A 27,425-nucleotide genomic window follows, 5' to 3' on the forward strand; every position below is an offset into this window, starting at 1 on the left:
AGACTCAATATTCATATCAATTCTCCCTCAAAACTGATATATACATGTAATACAATCCCAATCAGAATCTCAGCAGGATCTGTTCTAGATATCAATAAGATGATTTGAAAATTTATATAAAAAGGCAAAGGAACCAGAAAAGCCAAAACAATTTTGAAAAGAACGAAGTTGAAGAACTTATACTATTTGATTTCAACACTTACTACAAAGCTTCAGTGATTAAGACAGTGTGACACTGGCAAAAGAAGAGACACATAGATCAATGGAACAGATTACAGAATGAAGTGACAGTATCAACAGATGACTTACAAAACTGCAAAGGCAATTCAACAAAGAAAGGGTGGTCTTTTCAACAAATGTTATTGAAACACTGAAATTTGCAGGCGCACGCACACGCGCGCGCGCACACACACACACACACACACACACTGAATCTCAACGCTTATCTCACAACATACCCTCAAAATCAACTCAAATGGATCATTTCTAGAAGAAAACACAAGAGAAAAATCTTTGTAACCCTGGATATGGCAGTTTTTACACAAAATATTAAAGGCAGGATGCATAAGAGAAGAAAGAATAGATAAATTTGACTCCATCAAAACCTTGTGTTCTGAGATAGTGTTAAGAGAATGAAAAGACAAACCACAAATTGGACAGAATATCTGCAAATTACATACTGAACAAAAGACTTATATCCAGAATATACAAAGAACTGTCAAAATTATGTAATAAAAACAAAATAATGGGCAAAATATTTAAATAGACATTTCATCCAAGATATGTAAAATAAAACACTCATTCATTACCAAGAAAATGTAATTAAAACCACAATGAGATACCCCTTCAAACCAATATAAACAGCTAAAATAAAAACTACTAAAAATACGAAGTACTCGTGGAACTCTCTTACATTGGCTAGAGAGCATGCAGAATAGTGCAGTCACTTTAGAAAAGAGTTTGGCAGTTTCTTAGAGTTAAAACTTATTCTCACACAAAAACACAGATGGTGTGTTTACAGTAGCTGCATAATTGCCAAAAACTGGAAACATCTCAAATGTCTTTCAATTGATGAGTGAATAAACAAACTGCAGTATAGCCATACACTGGAATACTACTTAGCAATAAAACGGAATAAATGCACAACAATGTGGATAAAGCACAAATGCAGTATGCAAATGTAGGAAGACACACTCAAAATGCTATATACTATATTATTTCATTTACATGATTTCTGGAAAGGGCAAACTCATAGGAAAAAAAAACAGATCAGCTGCCAAGCACTGAGCACAGGGAAAGGCATTAATTACAAAAGACATAAGGAGATAATTTCTGGGGGTGATGAAACTGATCTGCCATACACATGAATTGCTTATATATTAATGACAAGATAAATCATTTGAAAAGAAATATTTATAGGAATCCAGTGTTACTCTAAAATTTCTGGGAGTGAAAAATTTTCTTGACAGGCTGTTGGAAGAGTAGCTATGTTATTTTTCCCCAGAAGAAAAAGTTCCTTCTCAACACCCAAACAAGGACAACCACAGGGCTCACTGGGTCTACTATCTTTATACACACACTTAACTAGCTTTCTCAGAAAAACAACATGAAACTTTGGGTAAGCTGTACCACTCACTCTGTGACTGATCTGGGGCACATATGTAACTTATCTCAACCTCAGCCCACTAATCTGAGTAAACACTCAGATTTACTGAGTAATCAGTAAAACACTGAGTTGGCTGTCAGGATTAAGTGAGGCAGTTTATATAAAATAGCCAAAGCCTTACTTTTCCTACACTTAGACTTTGTCTTCTCACCTTCCCTTTCCCTCATATTCTATAGAAACATTTCCATTGGAAGTTAGTCTATTCTCAGAGCTAAACTCCAATTTCTGAACCATCTGGTTATGAATACTTCTTCTTTTTTTTTTTTTTTTTTTTTTTTTAATTTTGAGAGAGACACAGAGAGAGCATGAGGAGCAGGGAAGGGGCAGAGAGAAGGGGAGAGAATCCCAAGCAGGCTCCGCACTATCAGCACAAAGCCCAAGGTGGGGCTTGAACTCACAAACCATGAGATCATGACCCGAGCCGAAACCAAGAGTTGGCCCACTCAACTGACTGAGCTACCCAGGCCCCCTGATTTTGTGTATTTCTTAAAATAATTTTCAGCTACCAAAAAAGGCCAGGCACCCCTGACTACTTCAAACACCACAAATATTAACCATAATATTTGTGTACCAATGGCAGGCAATAAAGCCACAACACCAGTGAGGATTCAGCTTCTGCTCTTTTCATTGTAAACACAACCTGCTTCAAATCTGTTTTATCAATATTAAAGGTTGTAATGGCCAAAAAGCATTTAGACTAAAGGAATAATTTCAACTGACTACATCGTTAGGTGCTCTCACAAAGTCTACTTTCTTGCATTTTGGCCTCCCCACTAAAAGAGTTTGGAGAAAAAAATGAGAACTCAAAGAGGTGACAGACTGATTTACTTAGATCGGTTGGAATGAAGTGATTTCATCGTAACAGGTAGAATAACAACAGCACTTTATCATTCAGGAACCAAAAGCAAAGACAGCCAAAAAGGACAAAGTTAAACTAGAAAGCTGAAATAACGAACTCAAATATCCCCATCTGCAGTAGAGTCTATACAGTAACAGCAGTCCATTGGGCTGCTATGAAAATTACAATTAAATGAGAGTGTTAAATGCACGAACATTAAATGGACTCAATAAATGGAATGTGTAAATGGAATGTAAGGTAGAGACGTGAAACTTCCCTGGTTCATCCAATATAATTCATACTGGCTTTTAATAAGGAAGATCTTCTCTGATCCCCACCGCCCCCCCCCCCCCCCCACAAACATTACAAGCTTCTAAGCTTAAAGCTTATAATACATCAAAGAACAAGAATGACTTTGGGTAACAAGTAAATAATCTTCCCTCAAAAATACATACATATGATCCTAGACACAACTTACCAAGACTCGATGAAGAAATAAAAAATCTGAACAGAACTATAAGTAGTAGGGAGATTTAATGAATACTCTAAAACCTCAAATAAAGAAAGGTCCAGGACAAGATGGTTTCACAGGTGAATTCTAGCAAACATTTAACCAAGAATTACCACCAAATCTTCTCAGCGGCACCTGGCTGGCTCAGTTGGTACAGCATGCAACCCTTGATCTCAGGGTCGTGAGTGCAAGCCCCTCATTGGGCGTGGAACCTACTTAAAATAAATAAAGAATACAGTGTGTCAAATATTAAAAAAATAAACAACAACAAAAAAAAACCCACTGAATCTTCTAACTCCTCTAAAATATTAAAGCAGACGGAACACTTTCTATTTTATAAGGCCAAGACTGCCCTGATACTAAAGCCAGATAAAGACACCACAAGAAAACTATAGACCAGTATCTCTTAAGTTAGTGCAAAATCCTCAACAGTATATTAACCCAACCAGCATATTAAGGAATTACACACAATGACCAAGTGGGATTAATTCATGGAATGCAAGAACTGCTCAACACGTGAAAATCCATCAGTGTAATGTATCACACTAAAAACTGAAGGAAAAAAAAACCACCTAATCAGCTGAATTGTTGCAGAAAAAGCATGTGGCACAATTCAATACCCTTGCATGATAAAAATATTCAGCAAACTTGGAATAGAAGGAAACTACGTCAACATAACAAAGACCACATACAAAAAACCCACAGGTAACATCTATTCAATGGTGCAAGGGTTTGAAAGCTTTTCCTCTTAAGATTAGGAAGATGACAAGGATGACTGCTTTCACACTTTTTTTTTTTTTAAGTTTATTTTGAAAGAGAGAGAGAGAGAGAGAAAAAGACAGAGGGGGGAGGGGGAGGGGGAGGGGGAGGGAGAATATCCCAAGCAAGCTTCAGGCAATCAGTGCAGAGCCTGACATAGGGCTTAATCTCACGAACCATGAGATCATGACTTGAACCGAAAGAGAGTCAGACGCTTAACCAAATGAGCCACCCAGGCGTCCCTGATTTCACCACTTCTATTCAACATAGTACTGGAAGTCCTAGCCAGAGGAATTAAACAAGAAAAAGACACAAAAGCATGCAAACTGAAAAAGAAGTAAAATTATCTCTGTTCACAGAGATAATTCACAGACAACACTGTTCACAGACAACACTATGATATAGGTGGAAAAGCCTAAAGATGCAACAAAAAACTGTTAGAACTGATAAACAATTTCAGCAAAGTTACAGGATACAAAAATTAACACATGAAAACCAGTTGTGTTTCTATACACTGATAATGAACAATCTGAAAAAGAAATTAAGAAAACAATTCCATTTACAACAGCACTGAAAAAAATTAAATAATTAGGGATAAACTTAACCAAGGAGGTAAAAGATTTGTATACTGAAGACTATAAAATATTGCTGAAAGATTTAAAGAAGACAAAAATAGAAAGAAATCCCATGTTTGTGGACTGCAAAACTTTACACTGTTAAGATGTCAATACTATCCAAAAACAACCTACAGATTCAACATAATCCCTATCAAAATCCCAATAACATTTTTTTGCAGAAATAGAAAAAGCCATATGGAAATCCCAAGGGACCCTAAACAATCCAAATCATCTTGAAAAAGAATACAAACAGAAAATGGAACAGTGACTGTCAGGGGCTGGGGTGAGGAAGAAATGGGAGTTATTTAATTGGTACAGAGTTCCAGTTTTGTAAGATTAAAAACTCCTGGATACTGGTTGCACAACATGTGAATATATTTAACACTAATGAACTACACACTTAAAAGTGGTTAAGATGATAAATTTTACCACAAGTGAAAAAACAAAGTATATACACACAAACACACATTTGAAAGAGGACTGCCTTCAGAGTTCACCTGGAGAGGCAAGAGAAGTCACTTAGTTTATTGACAGTGTAGCCCCCGTGTGTCTGAAATAACACCAATGTTTCCCTCAAAAGAAAATTATTAATTATCCTGAATGAATGACAACGGCTTTTGGGATTTATCAGCTCTGGTATTAATTCTAAAAGACTAGGGCTAGTATTCTTCTCATATAAACTAATCTTAATCCAATTTTTAATGATGTTTATAATTCCTATTTAAAAAAAGAAAGAAAGAAAGTAACCAGGAAAAGTAATCAAGCCCCTGGAAGACAATATTATCAACCCATTTTTGCCCCAAGTAAACACAAATGCCAAATGACTTAACTGATCAACTTTATAAAGAGCACTGTAATTTGTGAACTTCATTTCTAACCAATTTGGCCTGAGTGCTAGAAAGGGGTTATGGGGCAGCTCATAGAACTGGGATTCAAAAAAAACAACAAAAAACAAAGAAAGATTTTTTACATTACATTCTGTTTCTGGCTCTAGAAAGACACTTGTGTCTAAGTCTTAGCTGTCTGGTCTATGATACCATGATCCTACTGTAAAAGAGCACTGTGTGTTAATTATGATTCAAAACCCAACTAAATAGAAATACACCAATGCTCAGGATGGTTTTTATAAGCTATCATTTTCATTATGTGTCACACTTTTCCTAGTTAAAATAATTTTTACTTACTTGGTCAACTTGTGGCTTTTCATTGCTGTGAGAAACTCTCTGACAATCTCAGGACTCTGGTGCCTGCATGGTGTTTTTGATATATATTTTAATGTCTACGAAAAAAATTTTAAAAAGAAAATGCATAAGACAAAAAAATCTGAATGAGAAAAAGGGAAGACAATGGTTATAATTTAGTATTGTAAAATTTTGTTTAAAAAATCTTCTATAGGGGTGCCTTGGGTGGCTCAGTCGGTTAAGTGTCCAACTTCAGCTCAGGTCACGATCTCATGGTTTGTGAGTTCAAGCCCCACAACAGTCTCTGTGTCGACAACTCAAAGTCTGGAGCCTGCTTCAGGTTCTGTGTCACCCTCTCTCTCTGTCCCTCCCCTGCTCATGCTCTGTCTCTCACTCTCTCTCAAAAATAAAAAAATATTAAATAAAAATAAAAGACAATCTTCTATAAAAAAATGGCTTCAGGAGAGTTAATCTTCATATAATGGGAATTCCTCAAAAAGAAAATCAGTAGCTAGAACAGGAATAATGAATGACATTCAGGAAGAAAGCTTTCCTGATCTTAAAAAAAAAGAAAAACCTCAATCTGACAATTGTGTTATATTTCAATTTTTTTCTTTTTTCTTTTTAATGTTTATTTTTAAGGGAGAGTGCAAGTGGGAGAGGAGCAGAGAGAGAGAGGAGGACAGAGGGTCCAAAGCAGGCTTCACACTGAAAGCAGCAAGCCCAATGTGGGGCTCGAACTCATGAAACGTGAGATTATGACCTGAGCAGAAGTTGCCACTCAACCGACTGAGCCACCTAGGAGCCCCTTCAGACAATTTTTTTAAAGACATGAAACCCAAAGAATAAAATAGTCACAAATCCATACGGATATAAGTAAATAAATAAATGGATGAGAAGGAACAATTGTTTGTTACAGAAGATTTCTATGTGTTAAATATGGAAGGAATGAGGGAAATAATCACCATCAGGCAATTGAACCACAGTAATAATTACTGCAGGAAAGACCTACCAATGAATACTAAAATCAATGGGCAAAAGCTTAAGGAGAAATATGATATTTGCATAGCCTCACAGCATCTTCCCCAAATATTTATTAATACTGTGATAGTTTTAATATATATGTCCTCAAACTCTTTGATACCCTTCCCTTCAAGAGGTGCCTTTTTTTTTTTATTTTTAAAAAAATTTTTTTTAATGTTTATTTATTTTTGAGACAGAGAGAGACAGAGCACAAACGGGGGAGGGTCAGAGAGAGAGGGAGACACAGAATCTGAAACAGGCTCCAGGCTCTGAGCAGTCAGCACAGAGCCCGACACAGGGCTCGAACTCACATACCGCGAGATCGTGACCTGAGCCGAAGTCGGCCGCTTAACCGACTGAGCCACCCAGGCGCCCCTCAAGAGGTGCCTTTCAATGGACTGGACTTGGTGACTCCTTTCTAATGAATACGAAGTGTAAACAGAAAAACAGTAACTTTACAGTGGGGAAACCAGGCAGATACCACTGTAATCAAGTGATCTCAGTTAACAGTACCAGTGACAAGACACTGATATCATGTACCCTGTATCACACACTGAGCAGGGCACATCGCTTCTGTGGCATTCTTCCCCAAAAGCTGTAACTTCAGTTTGATCATGAGAAAACATCAAACAAACCAAAGCTGAAGGACATTCTATAAAAGACTTGCATTGGTACTCTTCAAAGTGTCAAGGTCATGCATGGAAGATGAGGAAAGACTGAGGAAAGACTAAGGATCCGTTACAGACGGGAGGATATAAGGAGACATGCTAACATTTAACCTGTTAAATACAAAATGGCATCCTGAATCAGATCCTTGAACAGAAAAAGGGCATTAATGGAAAAACTGAGAAAATCTGAATAAAATGTTTGTGTAATTTTCTTAGTTTTGATCATTGTACCATGGTTAAATAAAATGTTAACATCAAGGAAACCTGGGGGAAGGACATATGGGAACTCTCAGCACCATCTTTATAACTTTTCTGTAAAATTATCTCAAAATAAAAGGCTCTTACTTTTTTTAAAAGAGAGAATCCCACCTAGACATAACTTGAAAGGAATTTCAAGCCTGAAAAGTAAACAGTAACCTCATAAGTTAAGAGTTTCTCTCAAGTTCAAAAATCTGGTTGGTCTCAGACTCCTCCACAACGACAAACAATAAGAGACCAAGTAATACCTACAGAGCCTTGACGACTGAAGGCTGAGCCCAATAACTCCATAGTCAGATGAGGGGTCATTCACATTAAAAACACAAGAAATACATTCTCAAGTATAAACAGTCTCAAAACACTTAACACCACAACAACTTTCCTTAAGGTACCACATATTAAAAGCAAGAGCTTAATGAGTATGTAATAGAGTGGCAGTGAGCTTAGACTAATTTAAGCACGCAGAAAAGCACCTGACAGCTTGAAATTTGGCTGTAAAACTAATTACAAACATTTCATTTTTTTTTTTTTTTTTAGAGATGGATGAACGATACAATGTAAAAGAACATGAGTGAATAAATGAATGATGGGATTTCAAACACATGATTAGATGAACAAAACCAGACAGGGAGGAATGGGGACAAATGTACTAAACTCCCCCTTAAATTCCTTAAAAGGGATTATGGTAACTTAACCCAGGTTTAATTTTGTCTTTGAAAAGATAAAGATAATTAAAACTAAATCCTGGGGTGCCTGGTTGGCTCAGTTGGTTAAGCGTCCAACTCGATCTTAGCTCAGGTCATGATCCCAGGATCATGAGATCAAGCCCCTGAGCATGGAGCCTGCTTGGGATTCTCTTTCTTTCTCTTTCTCTCTCTCTCTCTCTCTCTCTCTGCCCCTCTCCCCCTAAAATAACAAAGTAAATAAAAATAAAAACTAGAGGTGCTTAGGCAGCTCACTTGGTTAAACATCCTTTTTTTTTTTTTCAATATATGAAGTTTACTGTCAAATTGGTTTCCATACAACACCCAGTGCTCATCCCAAAAGATGCCCTCCTCAATACCCATCACCCACCCTCCCCTCCCTCCCACCCCCCATCAACCCTCAGTTTGTTCTCAGTTTTTAACAGTCTCTTATGCTTTGGCTCTCTCCCACTCTAACCTCTTTTTTTTTTTTTTTTCCTTCCCCTCCCCCATGGGTTTCTGTTAAGTTTCTCAGGATCCACATAAGAGTGAAACCATATGGTATCTGTCTTTCTCTGTATGGCTTATTTCACTTAGCATAACACTCTCCAGTTCCATCCATGTTGCTACAAAGGGCCATATTTCATTCTTTCTCATTGCCACGTAGTACTCCATTGTGTATATAAACCACAATTTCTTTATCCATTCATCAGTTGATGGACATTTAGGCTCTTTCCATAATTTGGTTATTGTTGAGAGTGCTGCTATAAACATTGGGGTACAAGTGCCCCTATGCATCAGTATTCCTGTATCCCTTGGGTAAATTCCTAGCAGTGCTATTGCTGGGTCATAGGGTAGGTCTATTTTTAATTTTTTGAGGAACCTCCACACTGTTTTCCAGAGTGGCTGCACCAATTTGCATTCCCACCAACAGTGCAAGAGGGTTCCCGTATCTCCACATCCTCGCCAGCATCTATAGTCTCCTGATTTGTTCATTTTGGCCACTCTGACTGGCGTGAGTGGTTAAGCATCCTTAACTCTCAATTTCAGCTCAGGTCATGATCTCACGGTTCATGAGTTCAAGTCCCATATCAGGCTCCGTGCTGATAGTGTGGAGCCTGCTAGGAATTCTCTCTCTGCCCCCTCCCCTGCTCTCTCTCTCAAAATAAATAAATAAACTTTAAAAAGAATAATAAAATGTCAAAAAAATAAAAGTTAAAAAAAATAAAAACTAAACCCTTTATAAAGACAAAATCAGATTTGAAAGGAAATAGCCAAAACATAAATTAAAATGACAGATATAAAAATCAAACATCACAGGGGCACCTGGGTGGCTCGGCCGGTTAAGCGTTGACTCTTGATTTTGGCTCAGGTCATGATCTCACTGTTCATGAGTTCGAGACCCCTATCAGGCAGAGCCTGCTTGGGATTCTGTCTCCCTCTCTCTCTGACCCTCCCCAACCTGCTCTCTCTCAAAATAAATAAAAGTAAACTTTTTAAAAAATTATTAAAAAAATCAAACATCATATATAACAAATATAATAGCTTAAACTTTCTTTTTTAAGGATAAAGCATAAGGTTGGAAGAAAACATAGCAAAATGTCAACTAGATGTTAGATTATAAATTACTTTAGCTTTCTTCTTTATCCTTTTTGGTACTTCCTAAGTTTTTTACAATAAAAAACATCACTTTTTGTGCAATAAAGAATTGAGCTTTGGGGCACCTGGGTGGCTCAGTTGGTTGAGCATCCGACTTCAGCTCAGGTCATGATCTCACAGTCTGTGGGTTCGAGCCCCACGTCGGGCTCTGGGCTAACACTCGGAGCCTGGAGCCTGCTTCGGATTCTGTGTCTCCTCCTCTCTCTGCCCCTCCCCTGCTCATGCTCTCTCTCTCTCTCTCATTAATAAACGTTGAAAGGAAGAAAGAAAGAAAGAAAGATAGAAAGAAAGAAAGAAGAAAGAAAGAGAGAATTGAGCTTTGCCCAAAGAGACGGTCTGGCCTTTGCCTTCAGCTTCTGAGAGGCAATGTTATACTTAATAGGAGTATCTTTCTCTGGAGGTCTTATGTCATAATGAATAGTCTTAATGTGACTTAGGGTGGAGGCTTTGGGTCATGCAGAATCAGTGCACCTGGAGGCTGAGATGAACTACAACAGGCAACCAATCATTCAATTATGCCTATATAACAGAACTCAAATAAAAATTTGGGAAGCTGAAGTTTAGCTGAGCTTCCCTGGTTGACAATATTTTGTATGTATTATCACACACTGATTTCAAGAGAAACATTTTCTGACTCCACCCACATTAGAGGACAAACATTTTCTGACTCCACCCACATAAGAGGAGGATAGAAGCTCTGTGTTGGCATTTCTCCTAGAATCTGCCTCATATGCTTCTTCCTTTGGTCAATTTTAATCTGTATCCTTTCCATGTAATGAACCATAACTGTGAATGTAATAGCTTTCAGTGAGTTCTGAGTACTTCCAGTAAATTACTGAACCCAAGGGTGGTCTTAGGGATCCCTGACTCGCAAATGGTGTTAGAATTGAGGACAGTCTTTTTTTTTTTTCACTATTCCCTCTAACTCTGTCATTGGCTAACCTCACCATTGGCCAAATTTCCTCCACTTGCATGAACAGAATAAAAACTGGGTTAGAGTAAAACTACTCAAATCAGTAAGAGTCAGTCATGATTTGGTGGCCAGTCATCCCTGGAATAAACCAACCCCTCAATGCTAGTTTCGGTAGCCCCTCAACAAGCCTAGGCTTACTTCATAGGTGATAGTATTCAAGTTCTGTTGCCCAGAATTGTGTTTGTTCTTTCCACTTTCTTTCCGTTGCTCTTTCAGATCAGTCAGTAACTGGAACACCTGGGAAGTGATAAAAGATTTTTATGAGTAAATGTGAGAAATGTATCTATTTCATGAGCAATGATTTTTTAAGTTTATTTTATTTATTTATTTATTTTGAGAGAGAGGGAGCAAGCAAGCAGGGGAGGGGCATACAGAGGATCCCAAGAAGGCTCCACACTGTCAGAGCAGAGCCCAATTCAGGGCTCAAACTCACGAAACATGAGATCACAATCCAAGCCAAAACCAACAAGAGTCGGAAGCTTAACGGACTGAGCCACCCAGGCACCCCTCAAGGTCAATGATTCTGAAGGATAAACAGAATAGTACGTCTTTTCTTTCAAACCCTCCCCTTAACTCTCCATTAGAGCAAATATGAGTCTGAGAAGCATCTGACATTTTAAAAATGCTTTTATCTAAGTCAAGTAATCCAAATTCATTAGTTTACTGAAATATTTCAAATGTTTCCTTATTAATATACACCATATCACTAATTTCCTCTGATCTCAAAAATATATTAATATTTGAAAGTAAACTTTCTTAAAATATGATATCTCAATAGATGTAGACAACGAATTTTCTAAAATTCAACATCCAGGGCACCTGGGTTGCTCAGTTGGTTGAGCATCTGACTTCAACTCATGTCATGATCTTTGGTTTTTGAGTTCAAGCCCCACATTGGGCCCACCGCTATTAGCACAGAGCCCACTGTGGATCCTCTATTCCCCTCTCACTCTGCCTCTCCCCCACTCACACTATCAAAAATAAAAATGAAACATTAAAAAAAATTATTTTAACATCCATTTATGATAAAAACTCTCAAAAAAGTGGGTAGAGAGGGAACATACCCAATGTGTAAAGGCCATATGTGACAAGCCCTAAGTTAACATCATACTGAACAGTGAAAAGCTGAAAGCTTTTCCTATAAGATCAGGAAGAAGTCAAAGATGCCACTCTTGCCCCTTTTATTTTTTTAAATGTTTATTTTTGAGAGAGAGAGACAGACAGACAGATCCTAAGAGGGTGAGGGGCAGGGAGAGGGAGACACAGAAGCCAAAGCAGGCTCTAGGCTCCAAACTGCCAGCATAGAGCCTGATGTGGGGCTTGAACTCACAAACTGCAAGATCATAACCTGAACCAAAGTCGGATGCTCAACTGACTGAGCCACCCAGGTGCCCCACTCTTGCTCCTTTTATTCAACACAGTATTGGAAGTCCTTGCTAGAGCAATTAGGCAAGAAAATAAATAAAAGGCAGCCAAATTGGAAAGAAAGTGGTAAAACTGTCACTATTTGCAGATGACAGGATACTATATATAGAAAACCCTAAAGACTTTACCAAAAAACTGAACTAAAAATAAATTCAGTAAAGTTATAGCATACAAAGTCAATATACAGAAATCTATTGCATGTATACATGATAATAATGAACTACCAGAAAGAAGCAATCTGTAGCAATCTACAGATTCAGTGCAATCTCTATCAAAATTCCAATGGCATTTTTCACAGAAATAGAACAATCCTAAACTTTCATGGAACCACAGAAGACCCTGAATAGTCAAAGCAATCTTGAGAAAGAAGAGCTAAGCTGGAGGCATCATGCTTCCTGATTTCAAATTATATTACAAAGCCACGGAAACCAAAACAGTATTGTTACTGGCATAAAAACAGACATATAAATCAATGGAATAGAACAGTGTGTCCAGAAGTAAACTCACACATATGTGGTTACTTAATTTTTTTTAAGTTTATTTATTTTCAGAGAGAGAGAGAGAGAGAGAGAGCGCGCACGCAAAAGGGAGAAGCAGAGAGAGAGGGAGAGAGTGAGAATTCCAAGCAGGCTCTGCATTGTCAGCTCAGAGCCTGACAAGGGGCTTGAACTCACCAATCACGAGATCATGACCTGAGCTGAAAACAAGAGCAAGACACTCAACTGACTGAGCCACCCAGGCATCCCTGTGGTTAATTTTTGACAAAGAAGCCAAGAATATACAATGGGGAAAAGACAGTCTCTTCAATAAATGGTGCTGGGATGGGGAGCCTGGGTGGTTCAGTGGGTTAAGAGTCAGACTCTTGGAGTTCGAGCCCCACATTGGGCTCTGCATTGACATCACGGAGTCTGCTTGGGATTTTGTCTCCCTCTCTCTCTGCCCCTCTCCCACTTGTTCTCTATCTCTCAAAATAAATAAAAATAAACTTAAAAAAAAAAGATATTGCCTTAAAGATTAAATGGTATCCATTCATATTTAAAAAAAAAAAAAAAAAAAAAGGTACTGGAAAAACTAGTCAAAAGGAAGAGAATGAAAGTGGACCACTACCACATAACCACACAGAAAAATTAACTCAAAATGGATTGAAGAACTGAATGTAAGACCTGAAGCCATAAAGCTCCTACAAAAAACAAAGGAGGTAAGCTCCTTGATATCAGTCTTGGTGATGATTTTTTTTTTTTTTTTTAACACCAAAAGCAAAGGCAACAAAAGCAAAAATAAAAAAGTAGGACTATATCAAACTAAAAGACACAGCAAAGGAAACCATCAGCAAAATGAACAGACAACTTACTAGATGAGAAAATATCTGCAAATCACTTATCTGATAAAAAGTTAATATCCAAAATATATAAAGAACTTATACCCAAAAACCAATCTGATTAAAAAATGGGCAGGGGACCAGAATAGACAATTTTCAAAAGAAGATATATGGATGACCAACAGACACATAAAAAAGATACAAAATCACTAGTCATCAGGAAAATGCAAATCAAAAAAATCAAATGAGCTATCACTTAACACCTGTTAAAATGGCTAATACCAAAGAGACAAGAAAGAGTAAGTGTTGGCAAGAACGTGAAGAAAAGGAAACCTGTGTGCACTGTTGGTAGGAATGTAATTTCGTTCAGTCACTATAGAAAACAGTACGGAGGTTCCTCAAAAAGTTCCTCAAATAGGGGCGCCTGGGTGGCTCAGTTGGTTGAGCATCCAACTCTTGATACCGGCTCAGGTCATGATCTTGGTTTGTGAAACTGAGCCCCGCAACAGACTCCATGCTAACAGTGCAGAGACTGCTTGGGATTCTCTCTTTCTCCTTCTGCCCTTCCCCTTTCCCCTCTTTCTCAAAATAAATAAATAAACCTAAAAAAAATTTTTTTGCACTAAGTTTTTAAAAAAAACAGGATTCTGCTTCAATGAAATGAAAATCTACTAAATTTATATCTGAAAAATAAAAATTATGAGGCAAGAGTTAAATACAAATTTTACCAAAAATAAAAATAAAAAAAAATAATAATGCTATAGAACGTTGGAAGTAAACTCTCCCAACAAGGGAAAAACGTGTGTTAGCGCTGAGGAGCATGGGCGGCGGGGGGGGGGGGGGGGGGGGGGGGGGGGGGGGGCCAGATATAGCTTTCCTGTTTTAGAGATTATGCCAGAGAACTGAGGGAAGTATAGGCTCATAGAGCATACTACATACAATGCAACCTGTCATTATTTTTTCAGCAATAGTGTCATGAGCTCCAATTAATGCAATGTTTCCCCAATGGATAAAACACCCAAATACCCAGCAGAATCCAAACTGGACAAGGAAGTTCCTAAAAGCCGATGGCTTGACTCACAACCATCTCCTTCCTATTATTAGCAGCAACAACTTAAGGAAGGAGTATGGCCAACTGTGTTAATTCCACTATCTTCTACATCACACAACGGAAACTCCAATCTCCTAGAGTTTTCATGAATTGATATTCTAGAAAATGAAAAATTGACCGTGAATGTATGAATCGTTCTTTCTACACCCAGAGTTAACCTATCAGATGTACCAAACAAGACACAGGCAAAATAGAAGGTAGGCAAAAATAAATAATGTTATTATCCTCCCTCTCACCAACTTTTTTCCTTTTTTTCTCCCTTTCTTCAGCAACCCAACCCTCAAGTCCCCAGATTTCAAATCTTTTAGTTCCTACTAAATTATTCATAATGGTGCATCAACTAAGCACTCATCTTCAGTATGGTGTTAATACTTATGAGACTATTATGGGGATCAAAATAATAACCTAAAAGCATTTTATAGGCAAAAAGTGGTAATTAGGAAAAGGCATTAAGTATTTCAATGGAAAACTTTCACAGACAGAAAACAGTTCCGAATAGATGCTTCCATCCCATAAAGGCATACAAAATGAAAATCTAAAATCTTTGGGATTTGGGGAAGGTTGCCTACTATAAAGTCTTCCCAGCTTCCCTGAATTACCATGTATAATTTACCAAGCTTATAATAATTCCAAGGTCCACCAGATGGTGCCATCTGTCCTATTTTAAAGTGGAAAATCCAAATGAATTCAGTCATTTTTAATTAAAACTAATTCAGGGGCGCCTGGGTGGCGCAGTCGGTTAAGCGTCCGACTTCAGCCAGGTCACGATCTCGCGGTCCGTGAGTTCGAGCCCCGCGTCGGGCTCTGGGCTGATGGCTCGGAGCCTGGAGCCTGTTTCCGATTCTGTGTCTCCCTCTCTCTCTGCCCCTCCCCCGTTCATGCTCTGTCTCTCTCTGTCCCAAAAATAAATAAAAAAACGTTGAAAAAAAAAAAAAATTTAAAATAAAAAAAAAAAAAAAAATAATTAAAACTAATTCAATAATCTTCAGAAGCAGAGGACAAACTACCAAAGAGGAAACTACAATAGTTTATTTCAAAGCTATTTACCTCATAATTACTGAGCAGAGCAGAATTGGCATCCTTCCTGGAAAATAAAGTAAATTGTTGTCAGTCTGGGCACACATTCCTTTGTGGAAATTAAATATCTGTAAAATACCTGTGTCAAGATTCAGTAGTCCGCTTCAGGAATTTAGGGACTATAAACCTAAAATTGAGAATGTCCTAAGTCCTACTGGTTTAGCTGGCAATGAACAATTTCAGAGCAAACTTCCCTCTTTACAGCCACAGTATATCACATATCCATTACTAAGTAGGTGACCAAAACACAATGCTTACCCTTAGTCTACGTAGGCAGAAGTTAAGTCAGTCATCTGGGAGAGAAGTTAACTGCGGGAAGAACATGGGGCAAAACCAGAGGGTTGGAAAGGGGTGTCAATAAACAGTGAGGGTGCTAGAATTAACTGGAGAAACAGTGCTGTCTCATCCCACAGCCACATCCTTTCCCCAGTACGATCTAACTCCCACCAGTTATCAACATCTTGGGCAGGCAAGTCCTCCTGCTGAATCCCCAGAAATGGAATCATTAACACTAACATCGCTGCTGGGAATCCCAGCAATGTCAGGAATCCTGCTAGATATCCACAAAGGCGTTCATCTTCTGTATCAATTCAACAAGTAGAGTTCATGTGTCAAGTAGTGGTCAAAAGCGTGGTACCCCTGTGATCAAGGCAAATGTCATCTTTCATGTATGAGTGAGCACAGCAATGTGACTTGTATTCAATTAAAATCAAGCCATTCTACAATACATCAGAAGTATTTACTGTTTTTAACAGTCCAGAGGCAGTATAGTGTGATAATTAAGAACACAGTTATGAAACCTGAAAAATCTGGGTTCACATTCTAGCTTTGACACTTATAAGGTATGGGAGTTTTAGGGAGTTTATTAACTCTCCTAAGCTTCCCCATTTAAAATAAAAATGGGGCTAAACTAGTACCTAGAAGTACAGCCTGGATTCTAAACCCAGCTCCACCGAACATTAGAGCTCTGTGAATTTAGGCAAGTTACTTAACCTCTTTGTGCTTAAATTTCCTCACCCATAAAATGACAATTATAGTACTAACCACATAAGATTATTTACAGGATTAAACTGAAAGATGTAAAGTACTAGAACACAGTAAGTACTCAAAATGCCATCTATTACCACTACCTGTGTTACAACCATAACTTCATCCTACCTCACAGAGCTATTAGGAGGATGAAATGAGACAACAAATTTTTAAAGTGTAGCCTCATTCCTGGTATTAAGATCCTCCTTAGTGGAAGGTTATTAGTTTTTAAAGATACTACTTCACTGAATTCTCATTAAAAACCCTGTGATGTAGGAATTATTAGGACTCCTTCTTTATAAATGATGAAATTGAGCGGCTCCTGGGTGGCTCAGTCGGTTAAGCGGCCGACTTCGGCTCAGGTCATGATCTCGCGGTCTGTGAGTTCAAGCCCTGCGTCGGGCTCTGTGCTGACAGCTCAGAGCCTGGAGCCTGTTTCAGATTCTGTGTCTCCCTCTCTCTGACCCTCCCCCGTTCATGCTCTGTCTCTCTCTGTCTCAAAAATAAAAAAACATTAAAAAAAAAAAAAAGAAAAATGAGACTGGACAAATAGAAATCGGTAATGCAGAATCCTAAAAATTCAGGAGGACGTCTGGACTTGACATAATGTATAATAAAGACTACAGTTTGTTACTAAACCAGGAGCAGAGCTGTGTGATGAAAATGCTCACATAAAATTTCAAAAACGTGGGCCAAAGAGGTGGGTGATTTCCCTAGTCAATCAATAATGCAAAACGAGCAGGTGGCTACCATAAGGGTCCAACCTGGGACTTTGGTCAGCAGCACAGTGACGTCAGCTCTAATCAAGTCAACATGTGAACCTTACCAAATGCTGCTGGTCATTCAACAAATAGCTGAGATTTCACAAAAGTGTTGCTTTGCCCAAATAACCACAATTGCACTCAGGTCACAAAGAATATCATACTGAAAAGTAATCTAACATAGGAAGGATATGCAGAATCAGTGTATATGATATGCTTCACTTAAAACTGAAAATGACAGGGGCACCTGGGTGGCTCAGTCGGTTAAGCAGCCGACTTCGGCTCAGGTCATGATCTCGCAGTTCGTGAGTTCGAGCTCCGCTTTGGGCTCTGTGCTGACAGCCCAGAACCAGGAGCCTGTTTCAGATTCTGTGTCTCCCTCTCTCTGACCCTCCCCTGTTCATGCTCTGTCTCTCTCTGTCTCAAAAATAAATAAATGTTAAAAAAAAAAACAAACAAAAAAAACTGAAAATGACAAGTGAAACCGCATGTCATCTTTGCCTACTCAATCAAGAAGTCAGCCCACTAGGCTTTTTCCTATCTTTGCTTGAAATTGAGTTAAAACTCCCTGTTTGTCCTAAAATACACTGTAACTAAGAGTTCCCTTGCTGGAACAGACTGGAAAATAATACAAATGTTATTTTTCCTCAAGGCTAAGGGGTCAGGTGTCACTGTTACAACTTCACTTCCAAATCATGGCCTCTCCTCTGTCATGGAGAATATCCCATGCCTTGGGAAATTTGTCCTTGGCTATTTCAAGTTATTGCCCCACTGCCTGAGCTGATATTGTTAATGCAAGAAGCCAAAGAACATCATTTGTCTTTACTAAAACCAATATACAAAGGAGAGACACTCTCTTGTACATGTGTTTTAATGAACCTGTGTTTGGGGGCCAGGAGAACAATGGATGTTTAAACAAGTACCACATCTTAGAGATTCTGGTTGGCAGAAGCTGACTTATTAATTTATTCTTATATTAGGAAGATAAATAATTTTTTTACCCAGTAAATACTAATAGAGTAAATGCCAATATGTGCTGGGCTTTCCTTTATTCAATTAAAATGTCAATGGGCATAATAATATCTACCTTTTATAAAACGGACTATGTTCATTTCAATTCCTGAATGAAATGTATATATTGATAAATTTTTTAAAAACAGCTTTTCAGGCTCTGGGCTGATGGCTCAGAGCCTGGAGCCTGTTTCCGATTCTGTGTCTCCCTCTCTCTCTGCCCCTCCCCCCTTCATGCTCTGTTTCTCTCTGTCTCAAAAATAAATAAACATTAAAAAAAAAAAAAAAACAGCTTTTATCCTACTATAACCACCACTAAGTGGCAGGTTGCTGGGACCAGGGTATGGCAAGACTGGACAGAGATCAACTAAATCAAATGATCTAATTTAATAGCACCAATGATGATGCGATGCACTGAGAAAGACACATCCCTTACAGCAACCCTGTCAAAGAATTTTTAATTTGAATCCAGTCATGAGGATATAACCAGACAAATCCAAGTTAAGGAACATACTTTAAAACAAATGGTTTAGACTCTTCAAATATCAATGTCATTTGTAACAATGTCAATGTCACAAAAACTTGTGACATTGTTAGGAAACTGTTAGGAAACTGTTAGGAAACTGTTCTTAAAGGAGATTAAAGAACTATGACAACTACAAGTTGTATGACAATTAAAAACGTATGATTCTTCAAAGGATCTTGAATCGGTGGTTAAAAAAAATCCAGCTAAAATGACATTGTTGGGACAACTGGAGAAATTTTATTTATTTATTTTTTTATTTATTTTTGGGACAGAGAGAGACAGAGCATGAACGGGGGAGGGGCAGAGAGAGAGGGAGACACAGAATCGGAAACAGGCTCCAGGCTCCGAGCCATCAGCCCAGAGCCTGACGCGGGGCTCGAACTCACGGACCGCGAGATCGTGACCTGGCTGAAGTCGGACGCTTAACCAACTGCGCCACCCAGGCGCCCCTGGAGAAATTTTAATATAGGCTGTAGTTTAATGATACTGGTACATCAGTGCTAAATTCCCTGGGTGTGACAATGGTATTGCAGTTAAATAGAATACATTTTTATGACTGGATAAAATGACACGATATCTCCAACTTTGAAATGATTCAGTAGTGTGTGTGTGTGTGTGTGTGTGTGTGTGTGTGTGTGTGTGTGTGGAGAGAGAGAGATTAGGCAAATATATCAAAATGTTAACAAACGGTGACTCTAGATAGAGGGTATAAAGGTATTTATGGTGTTCTTTTTGCAACTGTTCTATGGGTTTGGAATTTTTCAAACTAAAAAGTTGAGAAAAATGGAAATGTAAAACTAAAGAATTCTATAATGTTAAAAAAAAGACAGTAGTATAACTTATAATTAAGGACATAAAATGCATTTTCCTCCAATGTTTTTTAGGGTAACTATAATCTGTCAATTATATGTTTATAAGCCATTGTTTCTACTGAGCAGGAATTGTCTGCTCTCTATATAACTTACACTTCAGTATTATGTAATACATTCACAAGCATTCAGACTTCTAGAAACTCCCCACCTACACAAAACTTCATATTCTCCTAAAGGACTTAAACTAGTACTGATTTTATTTACAGATGTTTAAAGCAAATATTCCAAGTGAATTTTAAAGATTGTTTGAATCTATATTTACATGTAGGAGTTACTTAATCTCCTTAAGTAATGAATTAGTTGACTGAAGTTGACTTGCTATTTGAAATGTAATGTGTAATTTTGCTTAACTTGCTGAGTCATTTAAGGGATGCAAACAACTACTTTGGAAAATCGAATTCTGAATAAACAGAACAAAATGATCTATTGGCAGACCTGTCTTTAGAAACACACATACACATGCAAACAGCACCTTTTAACTGCCACACAGTTAATTTACGCATGCGATGATGAACAGAACTGCTCAAATTCTCCTATGTTCAACCTTTGATTCAAGTCACGTTCTGAAAAACTAAAGTACAAGAAAACTGGGCAGCCTTCAAAGTCAATGAACTGTTTAATCTGTAGCATTCTCTCGGGAGCTAGCAAAAAAATATCCTCTTTCCAGTCCTGTTACAGGACCTGTTTGGCCAACTTCTCTAAATCTCAGTATTTCCAGCTGTAAAATGAAGGAATTCTGACATGATCTCAAAAGGATTATAGAGAAGATAGTCCATTTTCCCTATGTATATTAAATTCAAGAATAAAAGAGTGAACACAAAGCTTTCCAGGTATATAAACAATCCCAAGGCATTAGACAAAGTTACCCAAATAGCAAATACCTTATATATACCAATAGTCAATTTTCCTATGAATATTTTGTAACCTTTTACCCGAGGAAAATGTATCCAAATGAGGGTGAACAAGTTTTTATTTTTTAAATTCTAGCACTCAATCAAATAAAGCATAAATATTCATCACCTTAAAAAAAAAACTTACAGTGTATGTCTACATGTATTATTCACTCAGTAAGTATTTACTCATCAACTGATGGGGAAAAAGTAGTAAAAACTCAGAGAAGTTTTCCTTTCATGCCTCCTCCCTCCAGGTCCTAGGAATGCCGGAAAGAGGTACAATGTTTGTCCTCGTAGAGACTCAGGCTTCTGCTAAAGATGCTAAGGACCACACCTGCCAGAGATCATACCTCATATTGGTGGCCAGGCAGGAACTAAAGTTAGGCCTCCAGACCTTTCCATTTCAGGGGTCCTTCCACTCTCTGGGAACCTCACTTTCCCATAAATCGCTCACTGCAAAATTCTTGACTAGTGTTAATAAGTCAATGAGTCCTTGGGAGAAATGGATAGGTTGCTTTAGGAGAAAAAACTCTTGATTCAAACCATTTCACTTAGAAAAATCAGAAAATGCTCAGCAATTAGGAAACTAGCTAACTCAATTATATGAATTTTTAATTAAATTATCAAATTAATGAAGTACTGTTATATTATTTAATTCAACAACTATCTGCTGAATGTCTAATGCATGCGTCCCTGCCTTCATGGAACGTTCTCAGGAGGGAGACAAGGCACCAAACAGGTAAACATACATCTATTATTACCACTTGTAATTATTCAAAAGAAAAGTAAACTATGGTGCTTGTAAGAGACAAAAGGACTTATTTTAGATTGACTGAAGAGGAAAAGCAACATTCAACTTGAACTATCAAAAAGATAAAGAGAGAGCAGGACAGAGAGAAAAGTATACCAGGCAGAGGGAACAGTAAAGCAAAGGTCCTGAGGTAGTAAAGGGCTTGGAAGATTACAGAAACTACCTGCCAGTGGAAAGTGTGTGTGTTTAGGGGTGGGGACAGTAGCACAAGAGAGGGTTGGTGAATAGGTGAGGTTATACAGGGTCATATAGGTCCTAGTAAGGAATGTGGATTTCTTCTTAGTACAACAGAAAGTGAACAGTTTTAATAGGGGATGTGTTGATCCAATTAATATTTTAAGACTACTCTGCTGACTGGAAAACAGAAGAGGGGGGGACAAGAGTGGAAGCCAAAGGCTACTAATCTAGACCAGAGATGACAGACTACATTTAGCTATGGAGATGGTGAAAAGTAACTGTATACAAAATATACTGAAGGCGGAGATGACAGGTCTCACTGATGGACTAGATTTAGGGGTGAGGAAGGAGGGCTTGATTTCTGGACTAAGCAATTGGATGGATGATGAGAGAAAGGGTTAGAAATACACTTTTGGGAGTCATCAGCATATAAATGGGTAAAATGACCAAGGGGAGGGTGTGAAGAGAAAGAGGTCCTGGGACTGAGCCGTAAGATACTGCAACATTTAAGCCAAGCAAGGGAGGAAGGATAAACCAGGAAAGGAGACTGAGAAGCAGTCCTTGATGTAGCAGAAAATGCAGACAGCATGTTGCAAGGCCCAAGTTTCTAGAGTTTTTCGTTTTGTTTTGTTTTTAAAGTACAATTGACAGTTTCTGTATCAACTGCTGCTAAGAGATCAAGAAGATTGAGGGCAGAAAATCAACCTTTGAATTTGACAAGATGGAGGTCTCAGATAATCATCACAAAACCATTTCTATAGATTGGTGTGGATAAAAGCCCAACAGACTGAGAATGAAGGAACAAAAACACTTCTAAGAATGAGGGTGTAAAAACACTTCTAAGCAGTTTTGTTCTGAGGGGAAGCAGAAATGGAGCAGTAAGTGGGCAGGAATATGGGGACAAGGAATTTTTAAAGATGGATAAATTAAAGCGGGACTGTTTAATGACAGTGAATACTCTAGTAAAGAGGGGGAAATTGGTAATAGCTTGGGCTACAGTAATATATCTGAATGTTTTTCAAGATGTAGATTAAGCCCCATTAATGAACTGCAAAATCAATTTAATGGGTCATCCTTCTTTTTTAATTTTTTTAAATGTTTTTATGTATTTTTGAGAGAGAGAGAGAGAGAGAGAGAGAGAGAGCATGAGCAGGGGAGGGGCAGAGAGAGAGGGAGACACAGAATCTGACGCAGGCTCCAGGCTCTGAGCTGTCAGCACAGAGCCCGACGCGGGGCTCGAACTCACAGGCTGTGAGATCATGACCTGAGCTGAAGTCAGACACCCAACCGACTGAGCCACCCAGGTGCCCTATCATTCTTTTTTAATAAGAAACAATATAACAGTGTACTGAATACAGTAAAAGTACTATTTCACGAAGCTTTCATTTGTTACATATATATAATTGTGTTTTTTAAAAATCTGAAAAAATAGTAGTATACAAAAATAGTAGTATACATAGTATATACATGTATACATAATGTATACATGTAGTATACATTAAACATGAAGCAAAACAACACAAAGGAAAATGTGAGTATTAAATAATCAATGCCAAAGAGAACACGATATGGGTATGCCTACAAGTTAATGTGAACCATGGAAAAACCCACATGCGGAGCAGCAGCAAAAACTTCATCTGCACGCAGCACAATAAGCAAACATCATACACACGAAGGTTTCTGAGGTCCCAGTCCTAGCTCCAGTACTTCCTTCTTCCCAGAAAACCCGCCCCTTCCCTTGCAAGGCGAACTGCTGGGCAAACTCGGAGAGGCCTTCTTCCCAGTTAGGGCTCCCCAAGGTAAGCCCCAAACTCTAATCCAGCACTTCTCCATCTCTCCTGCAGGTACCCCCAGGGCGGACTCAGGGCTTTACACCGTCTAAGTCCCCGCCGGAACACCGGGCTGAGCTCCCCATTGGGAACCAGGTCACGCTAGGATACGAACGATGGAGGAAGCAGGCACACTGACAGACCGTCAGGCCAAGCCACGCTGGGCCCCGCGTCCCAAGCACAGGGTGGGAGTAGGGTCGAAGGTTCCGAGAGGCAGAGCGAGGGTCCCCTTTCCTCCCCGCCTCCCGTCCCAAGCCTTCCCCAACCCCCCCTCCCACGCTCGTACAAGGTGCGCTCCATGCCCGCGCCCTCGGCTCCCCTCGACCCAGCCGTCCCCAGCTGTGGACACTTGCGCGAGCCCGGGAACGCGCCCTGGATGACTTACACTTCCATGTCGACCCCGCGTTGTCGCCTCCGCCCGCCAGCACACACGCAGCCTCACGGTACGCCGCCACCGCTCCCACCTTCCTCACAGCTCACCGGGTAGCCGGCTCCGCGCGCCGCGGGGCACGTCGGGATCGCCGCGCTGCATGCCGGGAACCTGGCGGACCGGGGCGGAGACCTCAATGCAGCCAGACTTCTGTGCACTTCACGTTGCGGGGCTTGAAACTGTTGAGGGACGCCTGGTGGAGGCGCAAGGCGGCTCTGTGCTGCTGGAAATGTTCTGTTTCATGATCCTGATGTTGGGTGTGGCGCCATGTGTTCTATTTCTGAAAATTCAGTGAGTTGTACACTTTTATGTATGTTGTAATTGAATAAAACGTCTTAAGTGAAAAACCCTCAGCCTCCCTTGTCGTTATCACTCCTGAGAGCTATTTGGCGCACACACACACACACACACACACACACACACACACAACTGTAAGGGTGCCTGGGTGGCTCAGTCCCTAAGCGTGGATTTTGGCTCTGGTGATGGTCTGTCTCACAGTTCCTGAGTTCGAGCCCTCTTTAGGCTCTTTGCTGCCAGCGCAGAGCCTGCTTGTATCCTCTGACCCCCTCTCCCTCTGCCCCTCCCCTACTAGCGCTCACTCGCACTCTCTCAAAAATAAAAAAATAAACATTTTTTTTTAAAAGCTGTAAGGGTAAGACTCTGACCTTCCAGCCTTTCTAGGAATTTATCTAAAGGGAACTATCAGATGCTTGAAGAAGGGTGGTTTTGTAGTGATTTTTTTTTTTCAGGGAGATAGCCTGAATATCCATCAATGAGGAATTGATAAATAATGTTTCAGCCACCCAGTATTATATATACGGCCATAAGAAATCATGTAGCATATTTGTTACACTAGGGGAAATGCTTAAGATAAGGTTTTTAATTAAAAGATAGAAAATGATGTGGTGTTACTCTAATAATCTAAAGAAAAATGCACAGGGAAAAAATACCTAAGGGCACGTGAGGTAGAGCCACCTAATGTACTATATTTTATGTCTTAAAAAAAACAGACATGGAAGGTTCATTATCTTCTAAACTTTGGATATGTCTGAAATAGTTCTTAAAGACTGGAAGGAAATAGCCAAAATATTAACAATAGCAAGTGTCTTTAAATGATATGTCAATTGCAGGGTGGCTGGGTGGCTGTCAGTTAAGTGTCCAACTCTTGATTTCAGCTCAGGTCGTGATCACATGGTCTGTGGGATCAAGCCCCACGTTCAGCATTCAGCTCTGTGCTAACAGTGCAGAGCCTGCTTGGGATTCTCTCTCTGCTCCTCCCCTGCTTGCTCGCTCTCTGTCTCAAAAATAAATAAGCATAAAAAAAAAAAAAAGATATGTATGGGGCGCTTGGGTGGCTCAGTCGGTTAAGTGTCTGACTTTGGCTCAGGTCATGATCTTGCTGTTTGTGAGTTCCAGCCCTGCATCAGCTGTGCTGACAGCTCAGAGCCTGGAGTCTGTTTCAGATTCTGTGTCTCCCTCTCTCTCTGCCCATCCCCTGTTCATGCTCTGTCTCTATCTCTCAAACATTAAAAAAAAATTTTCAATGAGATGTCAATTGCTAATTTTTTCTGCTTTTTTAATAGTTGTATCAGTTATCATTTGCTAAATTCATTCTCTTTGCAAGGCACTTACTAAGCACTTTGTTATTCCATTACATTAACAGTTAATGGTGCAAGCTTTGCAGTCAGACGGCCTGTGATTCTGTTTGCCTCCATCACTTTCTTAGAGGCTGTTGGACCTTGGGAGATTACTTAACCTCTCCTAACCCCAGTTCCCTCTTATGTAAATCATAGGTCTGTTTGGTAATCTTTATAAAGTACCTGACACATTGTAAGTGCTCAGCAAATATTAATTACTGTGACAATACAACTATGACACTCTGGGGTAATTCTTTTGTTATTCAAATTTTAATATTGAGGAAACCAAGGCAGGCTTGAAGACATTATGATTTACCCAAGACCAGTCATCTAGGAACTTGTCCACTAGGGATTCAAATTCAGGCCATCTGAACAACTGTAGGAGGTGTATTAAATTGTTAATAGTGACTGATGATTGGTTAATAAAATGTGTTATGGCAAAAAAGGAATTGAGTACTGATACCTGCTACAACATGGATGGCCCTCAAAAACATGCCAAGTGAAGAAGCCAGACACAAAAGACCACATTCTATATGATTCCATTTATATGAAATGTCCAGGATGGCAAATCTATACAGACAGGGAGTAGATTAGTGGTTGCTTAGGGATGGGGAGTGACAGCTAATGGACACTGAACTTTCCAATTTTAGTATATGTGCTACCAAAGCAAGCACATGGACACTGAATTTCTTTTGGGGGAAATAAAAATTTCCCAAAATTATGTTGTTATGGTTGTCCATCCCTGTGAATATATCAAAAAACACTGCATATACAATTTTAAATAAGCAAATTGTATGGTATCTGAATTTTGTATCAACGAAGCTGTCGAAAAAGTGTTTTACTGGTATTTGCCTGTGGGGGTTAGTTTGGAAGAGAAATAAGAGGAATTTTTAGCATTTAACTTTACACACTCAGAACTTCAAAAATGTTTTTCAATGCACATGTTATTTTCAAATTATAAAAAATATTATTTTAGGGCACCTGGGTGGCTCAGTCGGTTAAGCATCCGACTTCAGTTCAGGTCATGATCTCACAGTCCGTGAGTTCAAGCCCCGCGTTGGGCTCTGTGCTGACAGCTCAGAGCCTGGAGCTTGCTTCAGATTCTGTGTCTCCTCTCTCTCTGCCCCTCCCCTGTTCATGCTCTGTCTCTCTCTGTCTCAAAAATATATTAAAAAATTAAAAATTTTTAAAAATATTATTTTAAAAACAACTAATTTACTTTAAAAAATCAGCAGGTAAGTAAATGCCACCCTAGACCCAGCTGGTCTGATTTGTATAGAGGGTCCCCTGTAACTTCTTTAAGGCCAGTGGGCCCCACAAAGCAGCACTAACGATGCTTGTTGTGTATTCACTTAGCAAATATGTAGCGATGGCCCATTTAGTGGTGATGATACAAATATGAATAATCCACACCTCCCGCCCTGGCTAGCTGACAGCCTAGTTGGGGAACCAGCTCTGGACATCAACAACTATAATACACAGTGTTTAGACGCGATGAAGCAGAGGAGAGAATGACTAATGAGGTGGAGAGGCGTCTCAAAGCCAGGAGTGTTTGAGCTGGTTGTGGGGAGGAGCACCCAAAGCCAAGGCTTCAGGGATGGGCTCCCACAGAAGAGGGGTCAGTACCTCTGAGGGCCCCATGATAAAATAGCTAAGCTCTAGGTTCTCCAAGGGAAGCCACC

The 27,425-nt window shown here is 39.2% G+C and overlaps 1 protein-coding gene across 12 annotated transcripts in view; it reads right to left on the reverse strand.

Annotated features, from left to right (window-relative positions):
• Positions 1–24,184, reverse strand: part of LOC122209662 (CGRP receptor component) — a 61,376-nt gene extending 37,192 nt beyond the window's left edge. For 2 of the 12 annotated variants that reach the window (XR_006197696.1, XM_042921728.1), the window contains exons 1-4: positions 24,062–24,184; positions 15,738–15,774; positions 10,975–11,073; positions 5,576–5,670 (exon numbers count right to left, since the gene is read on the reverse strand). Coding sequence is in view for 7 of the 12 variants with exons in the window: in XM_042921728.1 (XP_042777662.1) it covers positions 5,576–5,670; positions 10,975–11,073; positions 15,738–15,774; positions 24,062–24,069 (239 nt within the window). In the remaining 5 variants the exon portion in view is untranslated. Of the gene's footprint in view, positions 1–203; positions 225–458; positions 487–3,128; positions 3,166–5,575; positions 5,671–9,928; positions 9,969–10,974; positions 11,074–15,737; positions 15,775–15,846; positions 15,895–16,025; positions 16,077–21,209; positions 21,372–24,061 lie in introns of those variants that run through there. The other 10 variants (XM_042921735.1, XM_042921737.1, XM_042921734.1 and 7 more) reach the window with 10 other exon arrangements.
• Positions 24,185–27,425: the final 3,241 nt, after the last annotated feature.

Source organism: Panthera leo, chromosome E3, assembly GCF_018350215.1.
Source record: "Panthera leo isolate Ple1 chromosome E3, P.leo_Ple1_pat1.1, whole genome shotgun sequence".
NCBI classification, from domain to species: Eukaryota; Metazoa; Chordata; class Mammalia; order Carnivora; family Felidae; genus Panthera; species Panthera leo.